Source organism: Hippoglossus stenolepis, chromosome 18 (genome assembly GCF_022539355.2).
Source record: "Hippoglossus stenolepis isolate QCI-W04-F060 chromosome 18, HSTE1.2, whole genome shotgun sequence".
NCBI classification, from domain to species: Eukaryota; Metazoa; Chordata; class Actinopteri; order Pleuronectiformes; family Pleuronectidae; genus Hippoglossus; species Hippoglossus stenolepis.
In genome coordinates, this window is record NC_061500.1 from 11,523,379 (window position 1) to 11,541,211 (window position 17,833).

General features: G+C 42.2%; 1 protein-coding gene across 4 annotated transcripts; it reads left to right on the forward strand.

Moving 5' to 3' along the window:
* The first annotated feature begins 5,286 nt into the window (after window positions 1-5,286).
* Window positions 5,287-17,519, forward strand: lhx3 (LIM homeobox 3). 4 transcript variants are annotated; one of them, XM_035183899.2, is made up of 6 exons: window positions 5,287-5,818; window positions 11,057-11,228; window positions 11,358-11,560; window positions 13,620-13,771; window positions 14,833-15,004; window positions 16,251-17,519. In XM_035183899.2, exons 1-6 carry the CDS (start codon window positions 5,749-5,751, stop codon window positions 16,682-16,684), a joined length of 1,203 nt encoding a protein of 400 aa, XP_035039790.1. In that variant the 5' UTR covers window positions 5,287-5,748; the 3' UTR covers window positions 16,685-17,519. The 4 variants fall into 4 exon arrangements, with proteins under 4 accessions (XP_035039790.1, XP_035039787.1, XP_035039788.1 ...); XM_035183896.2 differs by lacking the exon at window positions 5,287-5,818 and adding an exon at window positions 6,250-6,471; XM_035183897.2 differs by lacking the exon at window positions 5,287-5,818 and adding an exon at window positions 6,250-6,471 and having other exon boundaries at window positions 11,361-11,560.
* The last annotated feature ends 314 nt before the right edge of the window (window positions 17,520-17,833 follow it).

A 17,833-nucleotide genomic window follows, 5' to 3' on the forward strand; every position in this document is an offset into this window, starting at 1 on the left:
TCGATAAAACCACACTTCAGATCAACATTATTTCTGAACAAAATGTTTGAATCAGACGTCAGATACAGATGCAGCTGAAAAATGTTGCATTTGTTTGAATTATGGTAAATGCTCTGTATTTATATTGCGCTTTTCTAGTCTTGATGACCCCTCTGTGTGCTTTACAGCATAGTTTTTGCCATTCACCCACACATTCATATAGTGCAGCACTTACTTGCCACATCACTCAAATGGCTCAGGGGCTTCCCAAGGACACTTTGGCAAGCAGAATAGGGGATCAAACCGCCGACATATTGGTTAGTGGACGACCCACAGCTCATATTCATATAATCTTATTTTGTTTGTCTGGTTAACTGAAGTGTATTTTCCAACGTCTGTTTTATTCTCCACTTGTGCTTCTTTGGCATTTTAGATTCCATAATATAACACTGTACAACTTTGACAATAGAATACAACTCACAATGGAAAACAGGGAATATTGTGTATGGTCTTTTATGTCTATATTTGTGAAATAAGATTTTCATCAAATATGTACAGTACATAATAGAAATCTAATGGTATCAGTCAAAAGATGTGTTTTTAGGCGGAGGAAACTATAGAATTCCCACAGAAGAGAATACAAAAACAAAAACAAGTAAATGAACTTGTGTAAACTGAGCAGAAGACTTTAAACCAGCAGCAGAATCCAACAAGGTAAAAACCGTATTGAAGAAAAGAGATGTATAATAACAACATACATATGACATTTCTTTATGGACCACAATAATAAAGAAATCCCATCAAGGCTTCAAAAGCCCATTAGGTCTATATAATTTCATCTATATACGTCTATATAATTCCAACCACTTTATGGACATAAAGCTCAAATCACCAGTGAGTGTCTTAGCGTTCCTTATTATCCCTTGTTATTTTTTCCACTGAGATGTACCACCTACAAACCAGACAGACCCCACGGCAGGCCAACATCTGTAATGACAAGCCCTGCCTGAAAGGTTTGACCCCTGACCTCCCGGGCATTATGTCTGCCTCCAGGGTGGCTTATCATTGCTCTAAAAAGCTGATAGTTCCCACCCCGGACAAAGACGGGTAAAACACACCACCGGGTCAAACGTAACCAGTCAGGGTCCCCAGACACTGCGTCGGAACTGACTTAACAGCAACCCCCCACCCCCCTGCATGTACGTAAATGGATGGACAGTTGTTGGCCTTCATTGTCTGAGCATGAATCCGGGGACACATGTTGGGTGGTAAAAGTGTCAAGGCCTGACTGAGGAGCCATTGTGCCGGTTTCCAGTGGTAGCACTCAGGCTTTGTTCCCTGTGTTGTTCATCATTAGCATATCAATATTCAAAGGGGCTGATGGCGGGCAGAGGTGGCAGCCTTTTGAGCCTGGAGTAGACCCTCATGCACAAATAATGCAACCTGCATTCAACTCTTGAGGGGCAGCTGTTGAGCTAAACCCATATGTGGTGAGAGGATTGATGGATCATATCTGCAATAAAAGAGGAGCCGAGTTTGGGAGCATTTCGTCTCGGGATGTCCGAAGATCATTTTAAATGTCCGACAGTGCACATGCAACACTTTTGACCCATTTCTCCACTTCTCTCAGGCCGACTAACAAAAGGGGCTAAATGGTGCTGGTCAGCTGCAACACCCCCCCCCCTTCTTCAACTCCAGCCAGCTGACCCCAAGACTGGCAGGCCGGGGGACAGTTAGCCCCTGTGTGTGTGTGTGTGTGTGTGTGTGTGTGTTTGAGGGGCACAGCCACCAGAGTGTCGGTTACTCCGACGGCCAAGCGGAATAGCGGTTGGGCAGTTTAGCCAGCTGCTGAGGGAGCGAGCCGCGGCTGGCCTGGTCAGTGAAACCTTGCCAGATGGAGCCATTTCAAAACAATGAGTGCTGCTCGCTAGGGTTTGAAACATGGAGGCCGGTTGCTGAAGGGACGTCCAGGGTGGACCTGCAAGGGGATCGTGGCTGCTGTTTACGATATTCTGAAATATTATTTGGATCAGAAACTTTTGGTTTCTAGTTTTAGCGAAACACCTTTTTTTTACTTGTCTGTGCAGCAGCGACTGATGCAAACCTAAGTGAGAAGCATCTGAACACACTCTGATTCAGTTGTCATGTCTCGCTAAGTATTTCCCCCCCCTCTTTCACACACATTTACTCTCTTCCTCCTTCCCCTCAGACAGCAACAGGCCGAGGTGTCCTGGGACCACTCCGCTTAGGAGTAACCAAGCCTGGGTAATGAGGTGTGTGATTGGTCCCCTCCCTCCCGGACAAGGCCAGTCTTCGGAGGACATGATTGATAATGACAGGAGCACAATGGCCGCCCGGTGTCAGAGGGGTGGCACGGCCACACATGGACCCCCTGCAGAAAGACTCGGCCATCCAGCTCAGCTGTGCTTAAGCAGTTACACACACACACACACACACACACACACACACACACACACACACACACACACACACAGTATATGCTCATACATGTACACAATGCAGGACACAGAGCCACTTGTGGACATATGCGAGCATGTAAAATGTACACACAAAGACAGACCACATGTTCCAGTATGGGCTTGTAAAAACACATGAATAACAGCCGACACATTGAGATGCAGTCAGGTTAAATACTTGAACAATTACTAAAAGTAAACTTTCTAAATGTTTCATTAATCTACTTATTTTGCCAAATTCTGCATTAAAAAAGCGGAATTTTTAAAAATGAAATAAAATGCAAAATTGGCTGAAAGTATTTGGTTATTATACTTTATAGAATGTTATTGACAAATATAGACATTTTCAGTTATATTATATACAATATATGAGTTATAAGTTTTTTTTCTAAATAATAATAAATATGGAGCTATATTTTGTCTCCCTCATCATCAGACAGTGAGTGCACATTAAAATAATTGTTTCATTTTTATTTACACCTCCTAAAAAAGGGGGATGTATTTTTTTCCCACCGGCATCATTTCGGTGCAAAAATGCAAATATAAGCGGAGCCCACTCTCTGTCATACATGAAGCACGACCGATCTGAATAAAGATTTGTATTCATAAACCTGCTCCTTTCCCTTTGCGGGTGAGTGCCCCCACTTGAGCGAGAGCAGTGGTTTCATCCGCGGCCCAACCATTTGTTCTTTTGAAGCGACCCTCATTCACCGAGCACTCGACGGCCTGTTGAACCTGCTCATATTCAAGGTCAAAAATCAACTTGTAATAGGTGCAACAGGCTGAGTCTTTACATGGAGGGCCATTAGGGGCTGATTGCAGCTGCTTGCTCGAGTGGGACCCAGGTGTATTAACACTTTACCAATTTCCTGCGATGATGCTCGAAGATTTCAAAGAGGACAAACAAAACAGGATAAAAGCATTGGCATGTTTTTTTGGTGGGGGGGGTGTTGGCTTATTGTAATATTAATGAGAGGCAAGAAAAACAAGATCTTATTGAAGAAAAAATAAAGAGACTTAAGAGAAGTGGTGGAAATGTCTTTCATCCATTTTATTGTTTTTTCCGACATGAGCAAAAATTTTATGGATATTGTACATTTCTGCTCTACTGCTACATTATGAGGTCTGGGACGAGTCTTCTTTCTGTTCCCAGAGTCAGAACTAAACATGGAATTCAGTTTTTATGATCCGCAAACGAGAACTGCAGGTTGGTTGGAACTTTTAGTCCCTTTAATTTGCCGCTGCCTTTTATCAAACCAAATAATTACTCATTTCTTACACTGCGCTGTTTTATTGTTCTCTATGTAGCTCGTTTAATGCGTCTTTTTGTATTGTCTCATGTTGTTTTTACAGTTTGTAATACTGCCTTTTATATTTTATGTAAAGCACTTTGAACTGATTTGTTGTTGAAATGTGCTATAAAAATAAACGTGCCTCGTCTTGCCTATCAAAATAAAAATGACTGTGATGCTTCATAATTCATCACCAGTGTTACGACGGCATCACAAACACAAACCCGAAGAGACACAGCGGATGAGAGGAGAAGAAAAGCACTTGTGTTGTTTTGCTTCTTAGCTCTTGTGATGCCGCTCTGGCTTTAGGATCCCCAGTCACTGTGCACGGCTCCTTCCAGATTTACAAACTATTCTCCCTTAATCTGCCTAAAGATCCACACTGGCTTGTTGACCAGAGATTACTGGCCACAAAAACACAAACATCCATGAAAACAACCATCCACTGGACATTGATTTTCTTTTTGTTTTTAAGGGTGTGTGTAGTGGAATTGCTGGATGGACGGATGAGAGGGTGTCAAGTAGGAGAGGTATAATGAGAAAAGAAAAGGGAAAAAAGATGAGATGGTTGATTTCCAAGTTTGGGAGGCTAATTGTCCTGAGTGGACTAATGAACAGCAGAGGTCTAATTGGCTTACACCACTCGTGGGCCCGTGTGCGTGCTGGGCGAGTACAATTGAATCAAAGCTGTAGGACTACGTCAGAGGAGTTTGGTGCGTTGTGTTGGTAATTGGCACAGTGTCAGAGGGACGGGGGCGCATGGCACGTAGCCAAAATAGTGCGCCCCGGCTGTGCGCAAGCGCGTGTTGGAGATGCAAATTTACAAGAAACACAAATAAGATTTAGATTTTTTGGGCATTTCTGCATTTGACAGGTTTTTTTCTCTACCTTGATCAATCACATAAATTATATTCTGCGTAATGGTTGTCATATTCCTAAATCTAGAATTGAAAAGAAATTGTGAACTTTTCTATTTTCATTTATTACAGCATCTCAAACAATCAAAAAACACTTGTAGTATCATTTGTTTGTGTTTATTAGTTTAATTATTATTACTTATAGCTTATATTATTGTCTGCGTAATGGTCATATTCCTAAATCTATAGGTAGACCCTTCTAAAAATTTTGATGGAAAAAACACTATTTTTTTTCTGAACTTTCCTCTTTTTAACGTAAAACGGCATTTTAAACGAATATATGTCAATAAACTAATTTGTCTATTCATCATTTACCCTTTATAACACCAGCTCGACTAACGTAACGGCACGCACGCTCCGTCCACTTGTGTCATTAATGCGATGCGGTCTATTTTTACCCCAAACAAAAGAGAGACGCAGCGATGGAAACGCAGGACAACAATGTCCCGTGAGCGGAGCCCAATTGCCCCATTGTGCGCCTTGAAAGACGGACACGTGCAACACAGCACAAGATAAGGAGCAAAGAGGGGGGAGGGTGCGTGTGTGTGAGTGTATACGCGGGATATAGGAGCAGCACACACGCCTCCAGCCCGTTTAGAGACCCCCCTCCTCCTCCTCCTCCTCCTCCTCCTCCTCCGTTCAGCACCCTGGACAGAGGCAGCGCTGACCGCCGCTTTACTTCAAGTCGAGGTGAAGACGCAGGCTGCCGGACTCTCAGTCAGTCAGACAGACAGTCAGTCAGTCAGTCAGGTGGTCAATGGTCACACACTTCTCCCTCCACCTCATCTCGACAAGCTTCATCAACAGGGAATCAAAGAATCAAACTTCATGAATATTCAAAGTTTGCGTCCTGGGCGGCTGACAAGAGGAGGAAGGTCCACGGAGGTGCTTTCCTGCGTTTTCCACAAATCCAGCTTCCATCGAACAGAGCTCGACTCACTCTCCAGAGGATAAATCACCGGGGGAAGTGCGGCTTTTAAATCCGTCTCCAATTCAGTAGCTGGTTAGACTTTTTTTTTTCTTCATTCAATTTTAGTAAAGTCGTGCGTCTCTACCTCTTGGATCATCGGAACATCTCCAAAAATGTTGCTCGAACACCCGGGGTCAAGTTGTCAGAGCACCGGGAATTTCTCTCGGTACAGTTCAGGCCAAGGTAAGATCCGCAGTTTGACTCATTTTCACTGTGTGTTATGATTTGGGGAAAGAGAGCAATACGCTTTAATTGACGCCCCGGGGTCCGTGAATGGGCCACAATAAGGCGTGAAATAGAGGATAATGGGCCACAAGCGAATCAGCGCAGCATGACGGGAGGTGGCTCTTGTTTTGCTGTGTGAACTCTTGACAAGCGTGAAACGGACACAGGGAAGTGCTTGTGTTATATTGTGGGAAAACACACACAGCCCTGCAAAAAAGCTTTCACACATATGTTGGGTTTGTGGTTTGGAACTGTCCAAATGGGGAAAATGCAGGTTTTAGAAGTTGCAAGAACCCCCTGTATCATTTAACCCAGGCTGTTTGGATGCGCTTCTTTTGCGCTGCGTGTGGGAGACGTTATGAATCTGTAATGAGCCTTCATTGTCGCAAAAGAGTCACACCAACAGATGTTATGCGCGTGCTGTCATTTCGCACATGCTGCCCCGCGGTTGTCACGGGAGCGCACGCAGCCAGGGCGCACAGAGGGCGGATGTGTGGAGGGGAGACCGTGCGCCCACCCGGACGGAGGGACCCACCCGCGGACGACAGACTGCAAGCAGGCGAGCCGGAGCTGCTCCCCCACCAACAGGTGTCACATTCCTGCCCTGACAGGTGGGACACCTGAGGGAAAAGGTGGAGGTGGTGGGGCCTGGAATAGTGACGCCATTTTACGCTTTCGATAAAGAGCCAACTTGTTGATCTAAATATTTAGTGGCATTCAAGGATAAAAGGGAGGATTCCATTTTGATAAGTTTGGCCTGTTTCTGGAATAAGCTTTTGCGCAGTTCTGCTTGACAGGCTGAGGTCTCTTTACGCAAAATAAGACCTATTTTAATTTAATGTTAGATTGACTTTGAAAAAAATGCTTCTTGGAGATAAATGAGAATTTGAAATTAATTAAATTTACAATTTCATATGGAAAAAAAAAGAGATTTTCTTCTGCGTCTTTCTCTAACGCACTGACCCTTACTCTGATGGTCATTTTATCGCTTTGTTGTCGCATTACTGTCGGCCTCTCCCCCCTCAAAAGTAAAGCGATCAATACGACATAAAAATTATTACAAAGCTGAGAAGTAAAGAGGGGGCACCCGTGGACCCCAGCAGCCTTCTCCAAAACGCTTTTCATATACTCCTGAAATACAGGCAAATAGGACATTGATTTTAGATTCATCAGCGGCGCGCGTGGCTGTGGCACTACCCGTGATTTCCCCAGACGCTCTTTTGTGCCAAGGATCAGTGTCAATAAAATTTATTGGGGTGTTGGCCCGATCAACATGTTATTGAACAGCCAATCTCTCCCCTAAATAAACACTTGTCTTTGAGCACTCTGCTGCAACACTTCATACGTGTGTACGTGTGTACGTGTGTACGTGTACGTGTGGGTGTGGGTGGGTGTGTGTGTGAGAGAGAGATAGAAGATCATTGAAACGACTTATTTATAATCAAAGTAAGTTTCTTGTTATTCGAACAATAATAATGGAATTATAAGATGCTACCGAGTGTGGAAATACGAGCAATTATATTATAGAATAGAGCATTTATAAAAGAAGAAGAATTTAAGGCCCGATGGTATTTTCATTTTTCAAAGAAACGCAATCAATAAATAAATTCCTGACAGAAAATAACAAACCAAACAAGCTTCGAAACAAGATGTAGCGTTTCCCCAGGCCCCAGTCTTTACGCACGACACTCCTGAAATCGATATGAAAATGGATTGCCATGAAAATACTACTTTACAGAATAAACCAACAACATCATTGGGCCCAGTTTTTCTGGTTTGTGATTTGTAATTTTAGTCGTGTCCATCATGGTGCAGTTTCCACACGGGGGTCATTGATATCAGCCTGTTGATGTTGTGCCTAAAGGCGCAGGGGTTGCTTGGTTTCTAACTCGAAACAATTTACGTCCTCCAAGATAAAGCAATATAGAAACAGTTGATATAGTCTGATGCGTGGAAATGTCTCTTCTCCTTTTTCCAAAAGCAATGTGCGGTGTGTGGCTCTCGTAGTTTACAAAACCGTGATTGCACAAATGTGCCTTTTTAAGAAGTAAAAAAGTAATTCCCTCTTGTGCTCAATATAATGACAATAGGCAAAATAATATTATGAATACAACGTTAGTCATTTCATAGTTGAAGAAAAGTGGATTTGTAATAATTCAAATTCAGTCCACAAATGAAAAGTGGAGTTAATGGAACTAAATATCTTTTTTGACGTCCCCTTGTCTGAAAAGTAATGGTATACAATAAAGTAACGCGTCCCCGAGTAGCGTTACCACCCAACACTGAACCTCCTATTTGCCTCCCCCTCCTCACCTCCTGTTTTTTCCTCTTCCGGGTAAGGTAGCCCTCGGTAGGCAGGTGATGTTAATCTATCTCCCTGTCGCCCATGGAAACGGTGCAGCTCGTATAATCCTGACCAGGGCTCCAACAGCCCCGCGTTGCAAAACTCCACACCGCTCACCGGTGAGCTTTTTTGCTCGCTCTACGACAAAAATACTGACGGCGTGTGTTTGTGGGTAAACCGTCCAAAGACGAGGGGGATTTGCGTGAATGTGAGCGTAAAATCATGCGCGATGGACGGACACGGTGAGCGCAACTCTCCAAAAGAGGCACAGAACAACACGGAGATGCTCCTCGCTCTGCTGTCCCAAAGTGAGCAGCTACGGAAAGGTAACCAAGAGCAAAGATATGATCGATTCATCCTGTTTTTGCATTGTTTATCTTTCCCGATATTGATTTGTACAGAGTCGTCATAACATGACCATACATGTTGGAGCATGGCGTCTTTCAGTGGGCCTTCAAAGTGTTGACTGTTGGACTCGTTCACTCTGCTGATGATGTTCCATGCGCGTGTCCGTATCATCACTGCTGTGTGGATTATGGATGCTACAGCTGTGCATTTGTGTTGATTTGGGGGAATTGTCCTGTCATCAGCAACAGTCTTTGCCATGTGCAAATTTCGTTGCTCGAAGTCTTGTAAAATGCCATTTCCAGGCTTTTAATATTTTGTTTATCCAATATGTCCGGTTAAATTTCGATCTATTTCTATTTTGGTTTTGGAGGATAAATCAGCCTTTAATCCGCTTCCCCAGCGTTTTGAACTGGTAAATTGGTTTTACGCATTTTTTACGCATTTGTTCTATGGATTCAGAAGGTCGTGCATGTTGAAGAATTACACATGCACGTTAAATTGTTGTATTTTCACGATCAATACAATCACGACCCTACCTTTATTTACCAATACACCGTCATTTCTGAACAGACAGGCTACCAGCTGGGTATTGGAGTGACCTGCTCCAAAGTTACACACAAACGTAGAGATTTCGATTCGGATCAAGCATCTACAACTTCGACTTATCAGGCTTTAACCTTTGTTTATCCATATGATCGGCTAAGTGTCGACATATTTCGATATTTGTTTTGGAGGATGGATCGGGCTAAACTCCAGCACTAAGGAGTAAAATGGAAAATTATTTTTACGCATTTTTACGCACTGGTTTAGAGGGTTGTACACGCTGAAGAGTAACAGGAACACATGCACATTGTGCAAGTTGTGTGTGTTTACGATCACTACAATCATGATTCCACCTCCGCTGCCATTTTGAACAGGCAAGCTACTGTATGAGCAGAGTATTTGATTGACCTGGGAATTCGCGTTTGAAGATATTTCTATTGAGATTATGCATCTCCATTTTTTGATATTCCATGTGGGGCCCTGCACGGTGAGATCGCCTCGGACACGTTTGTCGGTCTGTACCTTTTGGAGACTATAGGCCGCAGTTTTCTAGTTTGTACAGAGCGCGTTGAATAAGTGATGAGCTGGGTACACCTGTTTCTTGACGTGGCTCCCTGTGCAGGGCTCGCCGGCGATGCCAGAAGAAACGGTTCGTTAATGTTGCATGAATTGTCCACAACAGAACAATGGGAACGCGATTCCTGCGGATGGAATATGAAGTGGTTGAGCTTCGTTTAATTAGTAATAAAGAGGCCTGATAACGTCTTTCTCGACATGTCAGCAGCTGCTAATCCTTATTTTTTACTTTGGCTATTTGTTACGTTGAGTGAATATTGTTCGACAGCCTCATAGATCCGTCATATAACTGCAGACATTTTAACAATGAATGAACTGTTAATTCTATAAGATGGTTATTTACACCTCGATTAGAAAAGCTTCTCATAATTTAAATCCTGCGATACATGCTTCCCTCAATCTGATTTACACAGAAAATAAATGTCATTTATATCCTTCACGTTATGTATTTATGTTTGCATCGTTATTCACTGATGCCCATGTTTATTTCTAATAATTCTATAACAGGCTTTTAAACTAATTGATTAAGTGTGGGAATGTGACTATTGTAATTATATCTTACTGAAGCCTAAATACAGCAGTGTTTGCAAATTGAATGCAGTCGTTAAATGAATAAGAAAGCTCCTAATTGTTGTTTATTTTGATACATTTACCTGTTCAAGGCTTGTGGTGGTTATATAGAATAATATGGACAGTGAGAAGTTATGTAAGATGGATTGAAATAATATTTTAGGTACATAAGGTAAATATGCGTTTCTTGTATAGTGGCATTTATCCATATACTAAACAAGGCTAATAAAGAATGTGTTTGATTGTATTTGCAATCGGATCCCACTCCTTGCTTTTACGCCATTATGCTTTATTTTGGTTTATACATTTAATGTTTTATTAATTGATAAATAACAGACATGTTACTGGGTGAATAATAATTATAACAAAGTTGGTAGAAGAGACAGTATATTAGGTACAAAATAACCTTTGCTGCAATCGTTTTTATTATACGTCAATTTAATTTGCACTCCTGTAAAATGTGTACATTATTTTAAAGATTGTTTTAAAATAAAAATGGCCACATGTTCAAATATTTAAAACGAGAAGAAAAGCAAAATTGAAGACATTTTGTGTCCATCTGAAATGAAATCATCATTACGCATTTCTTTGTACAGAATATTCACGCTGCTGATGTTTATTTTTAGCTACAAAGCTTATTGAGGGTCTTGCATAATTGAACAGGTCCAACCATCAGCAGATTAGTATGTTAAGTGTCCGCACATTACGCACAAGACGCGGGGTTCAGATGTCATTCGGCGCGTCGGTGGCACATTCACCCAACGACGACATTTTGACTGAAAACTGATGTCGTGATTCCATCGTGTCTCCTGCAGAAATCCCAGTGTGCGCGGGCTGCAGTCAGCACATCGTGGACCGCTTCATCCTCAAGGTGCTGGACCGCCAGTGGCACAGCAAGTGCCTGAAATGCAGCGACTGCCAGGCTCAGCTGGCGGACAAGTGCTTCAGCAGGGGCGACAGCGTCTACTGCAAAGAGGATTTCTTCAAGTGAGTACATCCCAGGACTCATCTCAACATGGTTTTCGTCGATTTTTCTATGGCAAAAATACCCGTTTTTATAGCTATACAATTTATATTTATGGTTTTATTGATGTCGACTTTCTGATTTTCCAAAAGGAGATTCGGGACCAAGTGCGCAGCGTGTCAGCAGGGGATACCGCCCACACAGGTGGTGAGGAGGGCGCAGGACTTCGTCTACCACCTGCACTGCTTCGCCTGCATCGTGTGCAAGAGGCAACTGGCCACAGGGGACGAGTACTACCTGATGGAGGACAGCAGGCTGGTCTGCAAGGGCGACTACGAGACCGCCAAACAGAGAGGTGTGTGTGTACGTCTGGTCTGGAGAAAAAACAACATGCGCAGTGTTTTACGCATGGGGGATGGGGGGCAAAAAGGTCTGCATGGCCTGTTTGTGCGTCAAGTTAAATACATGACGTGACAATGAGGTCACCCATAAACTCTGACCCACCTGTGCTAATTGCATCGTTGCCCGCAACCCAATCGATGGGGAGCTGCGTAAAGAGGAGGCCCAGAGGCTTTACACTCTGCTCCTGAATGGATCCGTTTACAATAACTCTTCATATTGTTCCCGTGTGCAGAGGACACACACACACACACACACACACACACACACACACACACACACACACACACACACACACACACACACACACACACACACACACACACACACACACACACACACACACACACACACACACACACACACACACACACACACGGTCTTTGTGTCTGTGCTCCTATTATTTACAACATGATAATTATATCATGCTTCTAAATGCTATTGGTGCATTAATTGTTCATCTACAATGATTTGAAGATATGTTTCAAATTAAAAGAAAAGATTTAATGGAATAAAATGACACATGGTATATTTTTACATTTAGAGTGCATGCACATTTTGGTTGTGTTTATAGGCTTAAGCCACCTACTCTAATTCATGTATTAGTAGTGTAAAGGTAGTTAGCAGGAACTCATATGTGGCTCAAACAGCAGTGTACCAGTTGTGTACTAAAACTGAATGTACAAGACACAAATAACAATAACTCAGATATGCTTCTGGATTGTTAATTATTGCATCTCTTTTTTAAATTATGTAACATTTAATTTGGGGGTCATCTCTTATAGGGACAATATTCTAGATATAGTATAGATTGCAAAAGAAGATGTTCAGTGACGACAGTACAATACTATACATAATACTATTAATAGGCATATCTACCTACAAGTAAGTAATATGTGTTTTGCGTGATTCTTTACGTTCATGTGGGCCTGGTTATTGCTACAGATTCTCAATTTGAGGGCAATTGCATGTGTTTTTCTTTCAGTTGATTTGTGGCTGTCAAATATACCAGAATGTGTGTTGTCACGAAATAGTTAACAGATGCTCATGTTTTTTGCCACACACTGTTTACACGCCTACAACACATTTTCATCAGATCCCCAGTTTAATACCAACACCATTAACTTTACGGAAAAAAATCCCAGCAGCCTCTGCTCCTCGCAGGACAGCCCGGCCATGGTCAAGTTTTATCTCCCCATCTGTTTGTTTGAATTTACTGCTCGACACCAAGCACTGATTTATGCAGCAACTTTTCGCAAAAAACACACACGTTTATTTTACTAATGAGAGGGCGCAATTACTTGGGCAGCATCCATTTGGATGATGGTTTTTTTTTGTATTTTGCTGTGCTGGCCAACAGATGTGCAGACATGATGCAATTAGGCACAGGATGCCAGAGTTTAGTTTATAGGCAGAAGAACATTTATCCATTTATGATGAATTAGAATGTTGTGTATTTAAGAGGCTGTTCTATATCATCAGTTGCTATAGAGTAAACATAATTTTTTTGTTTTATTATCATTGATTGAATAGATACAGTAAACTTCACTATTAACTATGCAATATTCATTTCCGTTGGTGCAATTCAATGGCTAATGGGCTGTTTCACTGTATTCTCACTGTATATATTTAGTTTTCACTCTATATATTATATCCTATTGTAGTTATATTTTATAATTCATTGTATTTATATTGCATGTTTATTCATTATTACTTTCCTGGTGTCTATTTTTCAATTGCCTCCTATGCTGCTGCAAATTTCCCCATTGTGGGACTAATACAGGATTATCTCTTATTTTACGTTATAGGCTCTTTCTCTACATGGGACACTTTATTCTATATACTAGCGACAACAAATAATTCAAACACTGACATGGACACAGTTAAAAACATTGTTAGACCATTACTCTCTTCATTCCTGACAAAAAGCAAGATTGACATTCTTGAGTTCTCACATATGAACAGAATATGTTCAATCCCAGCTCACATTGTGTATCGTCCGCTCATTGTTTCAGAAGCAGACTCGACTGCAAAAAGGCCACGAACAACCATCACGGCCAAGCAGCTGGAAACGCTGAAGAACGCCTACAACAACTCCCCCAAACCTGCACGCCATGTTCGAGAGCAGCTATCGTCAGAGACGGGCCTGGACATGCGAGTTGTGCAGGTAAAAAGCTGCACATTATTATCCATTAAAGGCGATTCCATTAGTGTCTGGACTTCATTATCAAGGGACAATCGCGGTTGAACTGGCACAAGCTCACCGTACGACAAAGTGCGTTGTGTGGGGGGAATTTACGGCCAGATTGAGTAAAATGAAGTCCGAGCGAAAGTCAGCGTGGTTTAAGTGCAAGCTCGTTAACAATGCTAAGAGGGGCCCTCGCATATTGTCCACTGCTGAGGAGCCGCACACTGGTCGCTGGGTGGTGGTCATATATATTGTTTTATTTGCAAGGACAAAAGTAGAGACGGAAGCCACTAAAATGCTTTTCATTATTCAGTAAAATGGAGGGGGTGAAGGGGGGTTCACACTCAGGGCGGAATATCATTAAGGAGAATGTAAAACTGCTCTTTGTGCTTGTGACTGAAATGGATTAATTTTGTGTGCGAGATGAAATTAAAACAGAAATGGGTCATTCATGCATTTTGTGTCAGAAACTGTAAACGACAGCATGGTGAGATTTGAGACACTTTCCATTCGGACCATATACGCTGCACGTGTATTTTATGTTTTCGAATGTGAAAGCAAGAAAACGATACAGTACATACATGTACTGACTAATTGAAGTCAGCCGCACACTAACCTGTCTGTCCCCGGAGGAATTACAACTTGTAGCTGTTGTGAAGTTCATTAAGTGAGTGATAAATCTAGTGCAGGGGACGCTGCAGAGTCCCAGGATTACTGTTCAGTGTCACTGCTTTAGTTCCCCCCACTTGAACTCATCCAAGTGGGGAGTCGTGTCCAGACAGTCCTTGAAAGTTCACTTTTTTTTTTTAATGCGTAAAAGCAGGATATGTGCATCAAGGAAAGAGGACTTTGATGTAGCAGACTTTGGCTTGTGTGTGAGAAACATGAGGGCTAAAAACTAAAAGGGTATTTTTATAGTTAAGGTCTTTTACAAAACCTTATTTGGAAAAATGTATAAGTTTGTTTTAAAGAGTGAAATGTATTTTAGGAAATAATAACATTCATTACATGATAATAGATCTTGTATTTCTACCCGGCAGGTTTGGTTTCAGAACAGACGGGCTAAAGAGAAAAGGCTGAAGAAAGACGCCGGTCGGCAGAGGTGGGGCCAGTACTTCCGCAACATGAAGCGTTCGCGGGGGAGCTCCAAATCTGATAAGGACAGCATCCAGGAGGAGGGGATGGACAGCGACGCAGAGGTGTCCTTCACAGGTAAAGACTCCACAGCACTCAATGAGCCCAATCACAGAGGCCATCGCAGTAATTATGGCTTTGTTCAATTCAAGTGTCCCTGTTGGTTTATCTAACCCCGACCACGGTATGTCGTTGAGCCAGAAAACACAAGGCCAAGACCTCGAAAGAAACTGAACAAGCCAAAATGGAATTCAGCCATCAGTAATTTTATTATTTACACCTAAATGTTTACATCTACTATGACAGGACAAAATGTCTTCCACAAAAAGAGGCCTATCGTATTTCACAATTTATAACATTTGCTGTCATAAAGGGCTTTAGAATATCAATGTAAACTCATCTTACTACATTGAGGCATTTTTATTAAATGTGTTTTTCAGATGGGAGAATGCCTTTGCTAAAAAGGTGGATGTGTGGCAATGTTAAAAATGCAAAATTCATGTTTTGTATAGTTCCAGATAAGATTGATATATTCCTGAAATGGTTTATCAACGCCAGGAGAAGTTTAATTGTTATTTTCCGTTCAAACATGATCTTGGTGGCAAGCTGACCGCTAACTCATTAGCATGATGTAAGGAACATGCTATAGGAACATGCTTTTTTAAATCTTTTTTTATTTTATTTTTTTTACTCTATCCTGGCATTTTATTCTGCAGTTTGTGCAACGTTTCATTTCAAAATAAGTAACTGAGGAGGGGAAACGCTCTCCAAGCTATTGGGAAGCAACCTTGATTAGCTGGGGCAGCCCGGCTTATTTTAATTTGTTCGGCCATAAAGAACCAACAAATGTTTTACACTTCTCATAATATACTAGATCACTAACTTGGTGTGTGCTTTGCTATTTGCAGCACTTTTTGCCATGTGCTTGCTCCCTCTACCGTGTGTGGTATGGTCCATTACATTTTTACCATCCACGCAGTCAGACCTCGTAGTCTGGATACCTGCCACTTGGAATCTGATGCACGTGAGATCGATCTTCGTGCTCGAGCACGTGCATTAACATTATCAATTTAATTCATTCTGTGGTAAATGCTGATTCTAAAGTACTTACAAAACTGCACCCTGTCTCGTGTCTGGTGATGAGTCCTCAGTTTAGGGCTCTCTGAACATAATGTGAGATAGGCTATTAGTTCAGATTTACTTTGCTGCCATACTTGTCCTAAATCCATTGAAATAAGATGGTTATGTTTTACTGGAATAAAAGAAATGTACAAAAATGTCTTACGGAATTTATAAATTTTGCCTTCTTTTCCTCTTTGCACAGATGAACCACCCATGTCAGAGCTTGGCCACACCAACGGCATCTACAGCAGCCTCAGCGAGTCCTCTCCGGGCATGGTCGGCCGCCAAGGGGGCAACAGCCACGGCTCCTTCCCCCTGGAGCACGGCGTCCTGCCCTCTCAAGACCAGTTCCACGACATTCGCTCCAACAGCCCGTACGGCCTTCCTCAGTCGCCAGGGTCACTGCAGGCGCTACCCAGGCACCAGCCTCTCATCTCGAGCCTGGTCTACCCTGAGTCCGGCCTTTCTATCATGACGCAGGGCAGCGGGCCCGGGATCAACCCTGCAGTGAGAGTCTCCATGGGGGCAGCCAACGGACCCAGCTCGGACCTCTCGACGGGCAGCAGCGGAGGATACCCAGACTTTCCTGCCAGTCCTGCCTCCTGGTTAGACGAAGTGGACCATGGGCAGTTTTGATTGGTTATGGACAAGACATTGGACAATTTTTTTCTTGGTTTTCTGTGTCTTCTGTTGGATTTTAGGAAATGGGCAGTGATCGTGTTAAGGACTAGACTTCTATCCTTGGCTTGGATCTCACCAACATCTGATTTACAGGTATTAGCGTTCAATATCTGGATAGAATGGGGGAAGAGATATGCCCCTCCTCAAAAGCACTTACAGTCTTACAGCCTAACAGTCGTCCATCACTAGTAGAAGTGTAGAAAAAGAAAGGAATCTGTCAAAATTGTTTTCATTTTGCAGATACCACAATAAGCTTTTTTCAGAACAATGTACAGACTCAATCATTTGGATCTTCACACCCTCTTATTCTCATCTCCTCCCACTGCTATCTGTTTTCTACAGTGAGTTCAGGTGCAGAATTCCGTTCTAAGATCAGAGTCTTTAAATGTCTGGTTGTTGCCAAATGTCTACATATATATAAATATAATGGTTTATCATTGTGGAGACTTTATTTTTATACAAACCCCTTCTTGGACATGAATAAGAACCCAGATGTGAGGACTTTGTACATTCTTAAACAGGGACATAGACAAAAATGTAGATGTTGTCTTAAATGGTACCTAGGGGTCCAATTACTTCTATGCATTTGTGTGTTCTCAGATGTATCTTGTTCGTTTTGTTCTACTGAAAACAACCCCCCGAGGACCAACTGCTATGGCACCCGGGGTCTAATGTATATGTTTGTTTATGTGGGAAATGTTTTATGTCTTATTTATTCCTTCTGGTGATGATAATGATGATGATTCCTGATTAAATGGCAGGACTTTAATAAATTTGTCACCTTAAGCAAGATGGAGTTCTATCCTTTTTGGCTGGATTACTCAACTGTGCATCATATAAGCCAAAATAAGTAATATGCATGTTTAAAGAACATCATTTTGAACATAGGGAAAGTTTTAAAGTATTTTTTACAATTTGGGTATTTCTCGTAAAAGAAAAGAAACACGTGCCAACAAACCACGTAGAGTAATCCTTCATATTTATCTTATGTCTTACGTGCGGCATCCATCCCATACATTTAATTTGTAGCATACCCCAGCGCTGGCAGTGAAACCAGAGCGAGCCCACCGTTCGGCTGCGTCTGCAAATTGAGTCCCTGGCTAA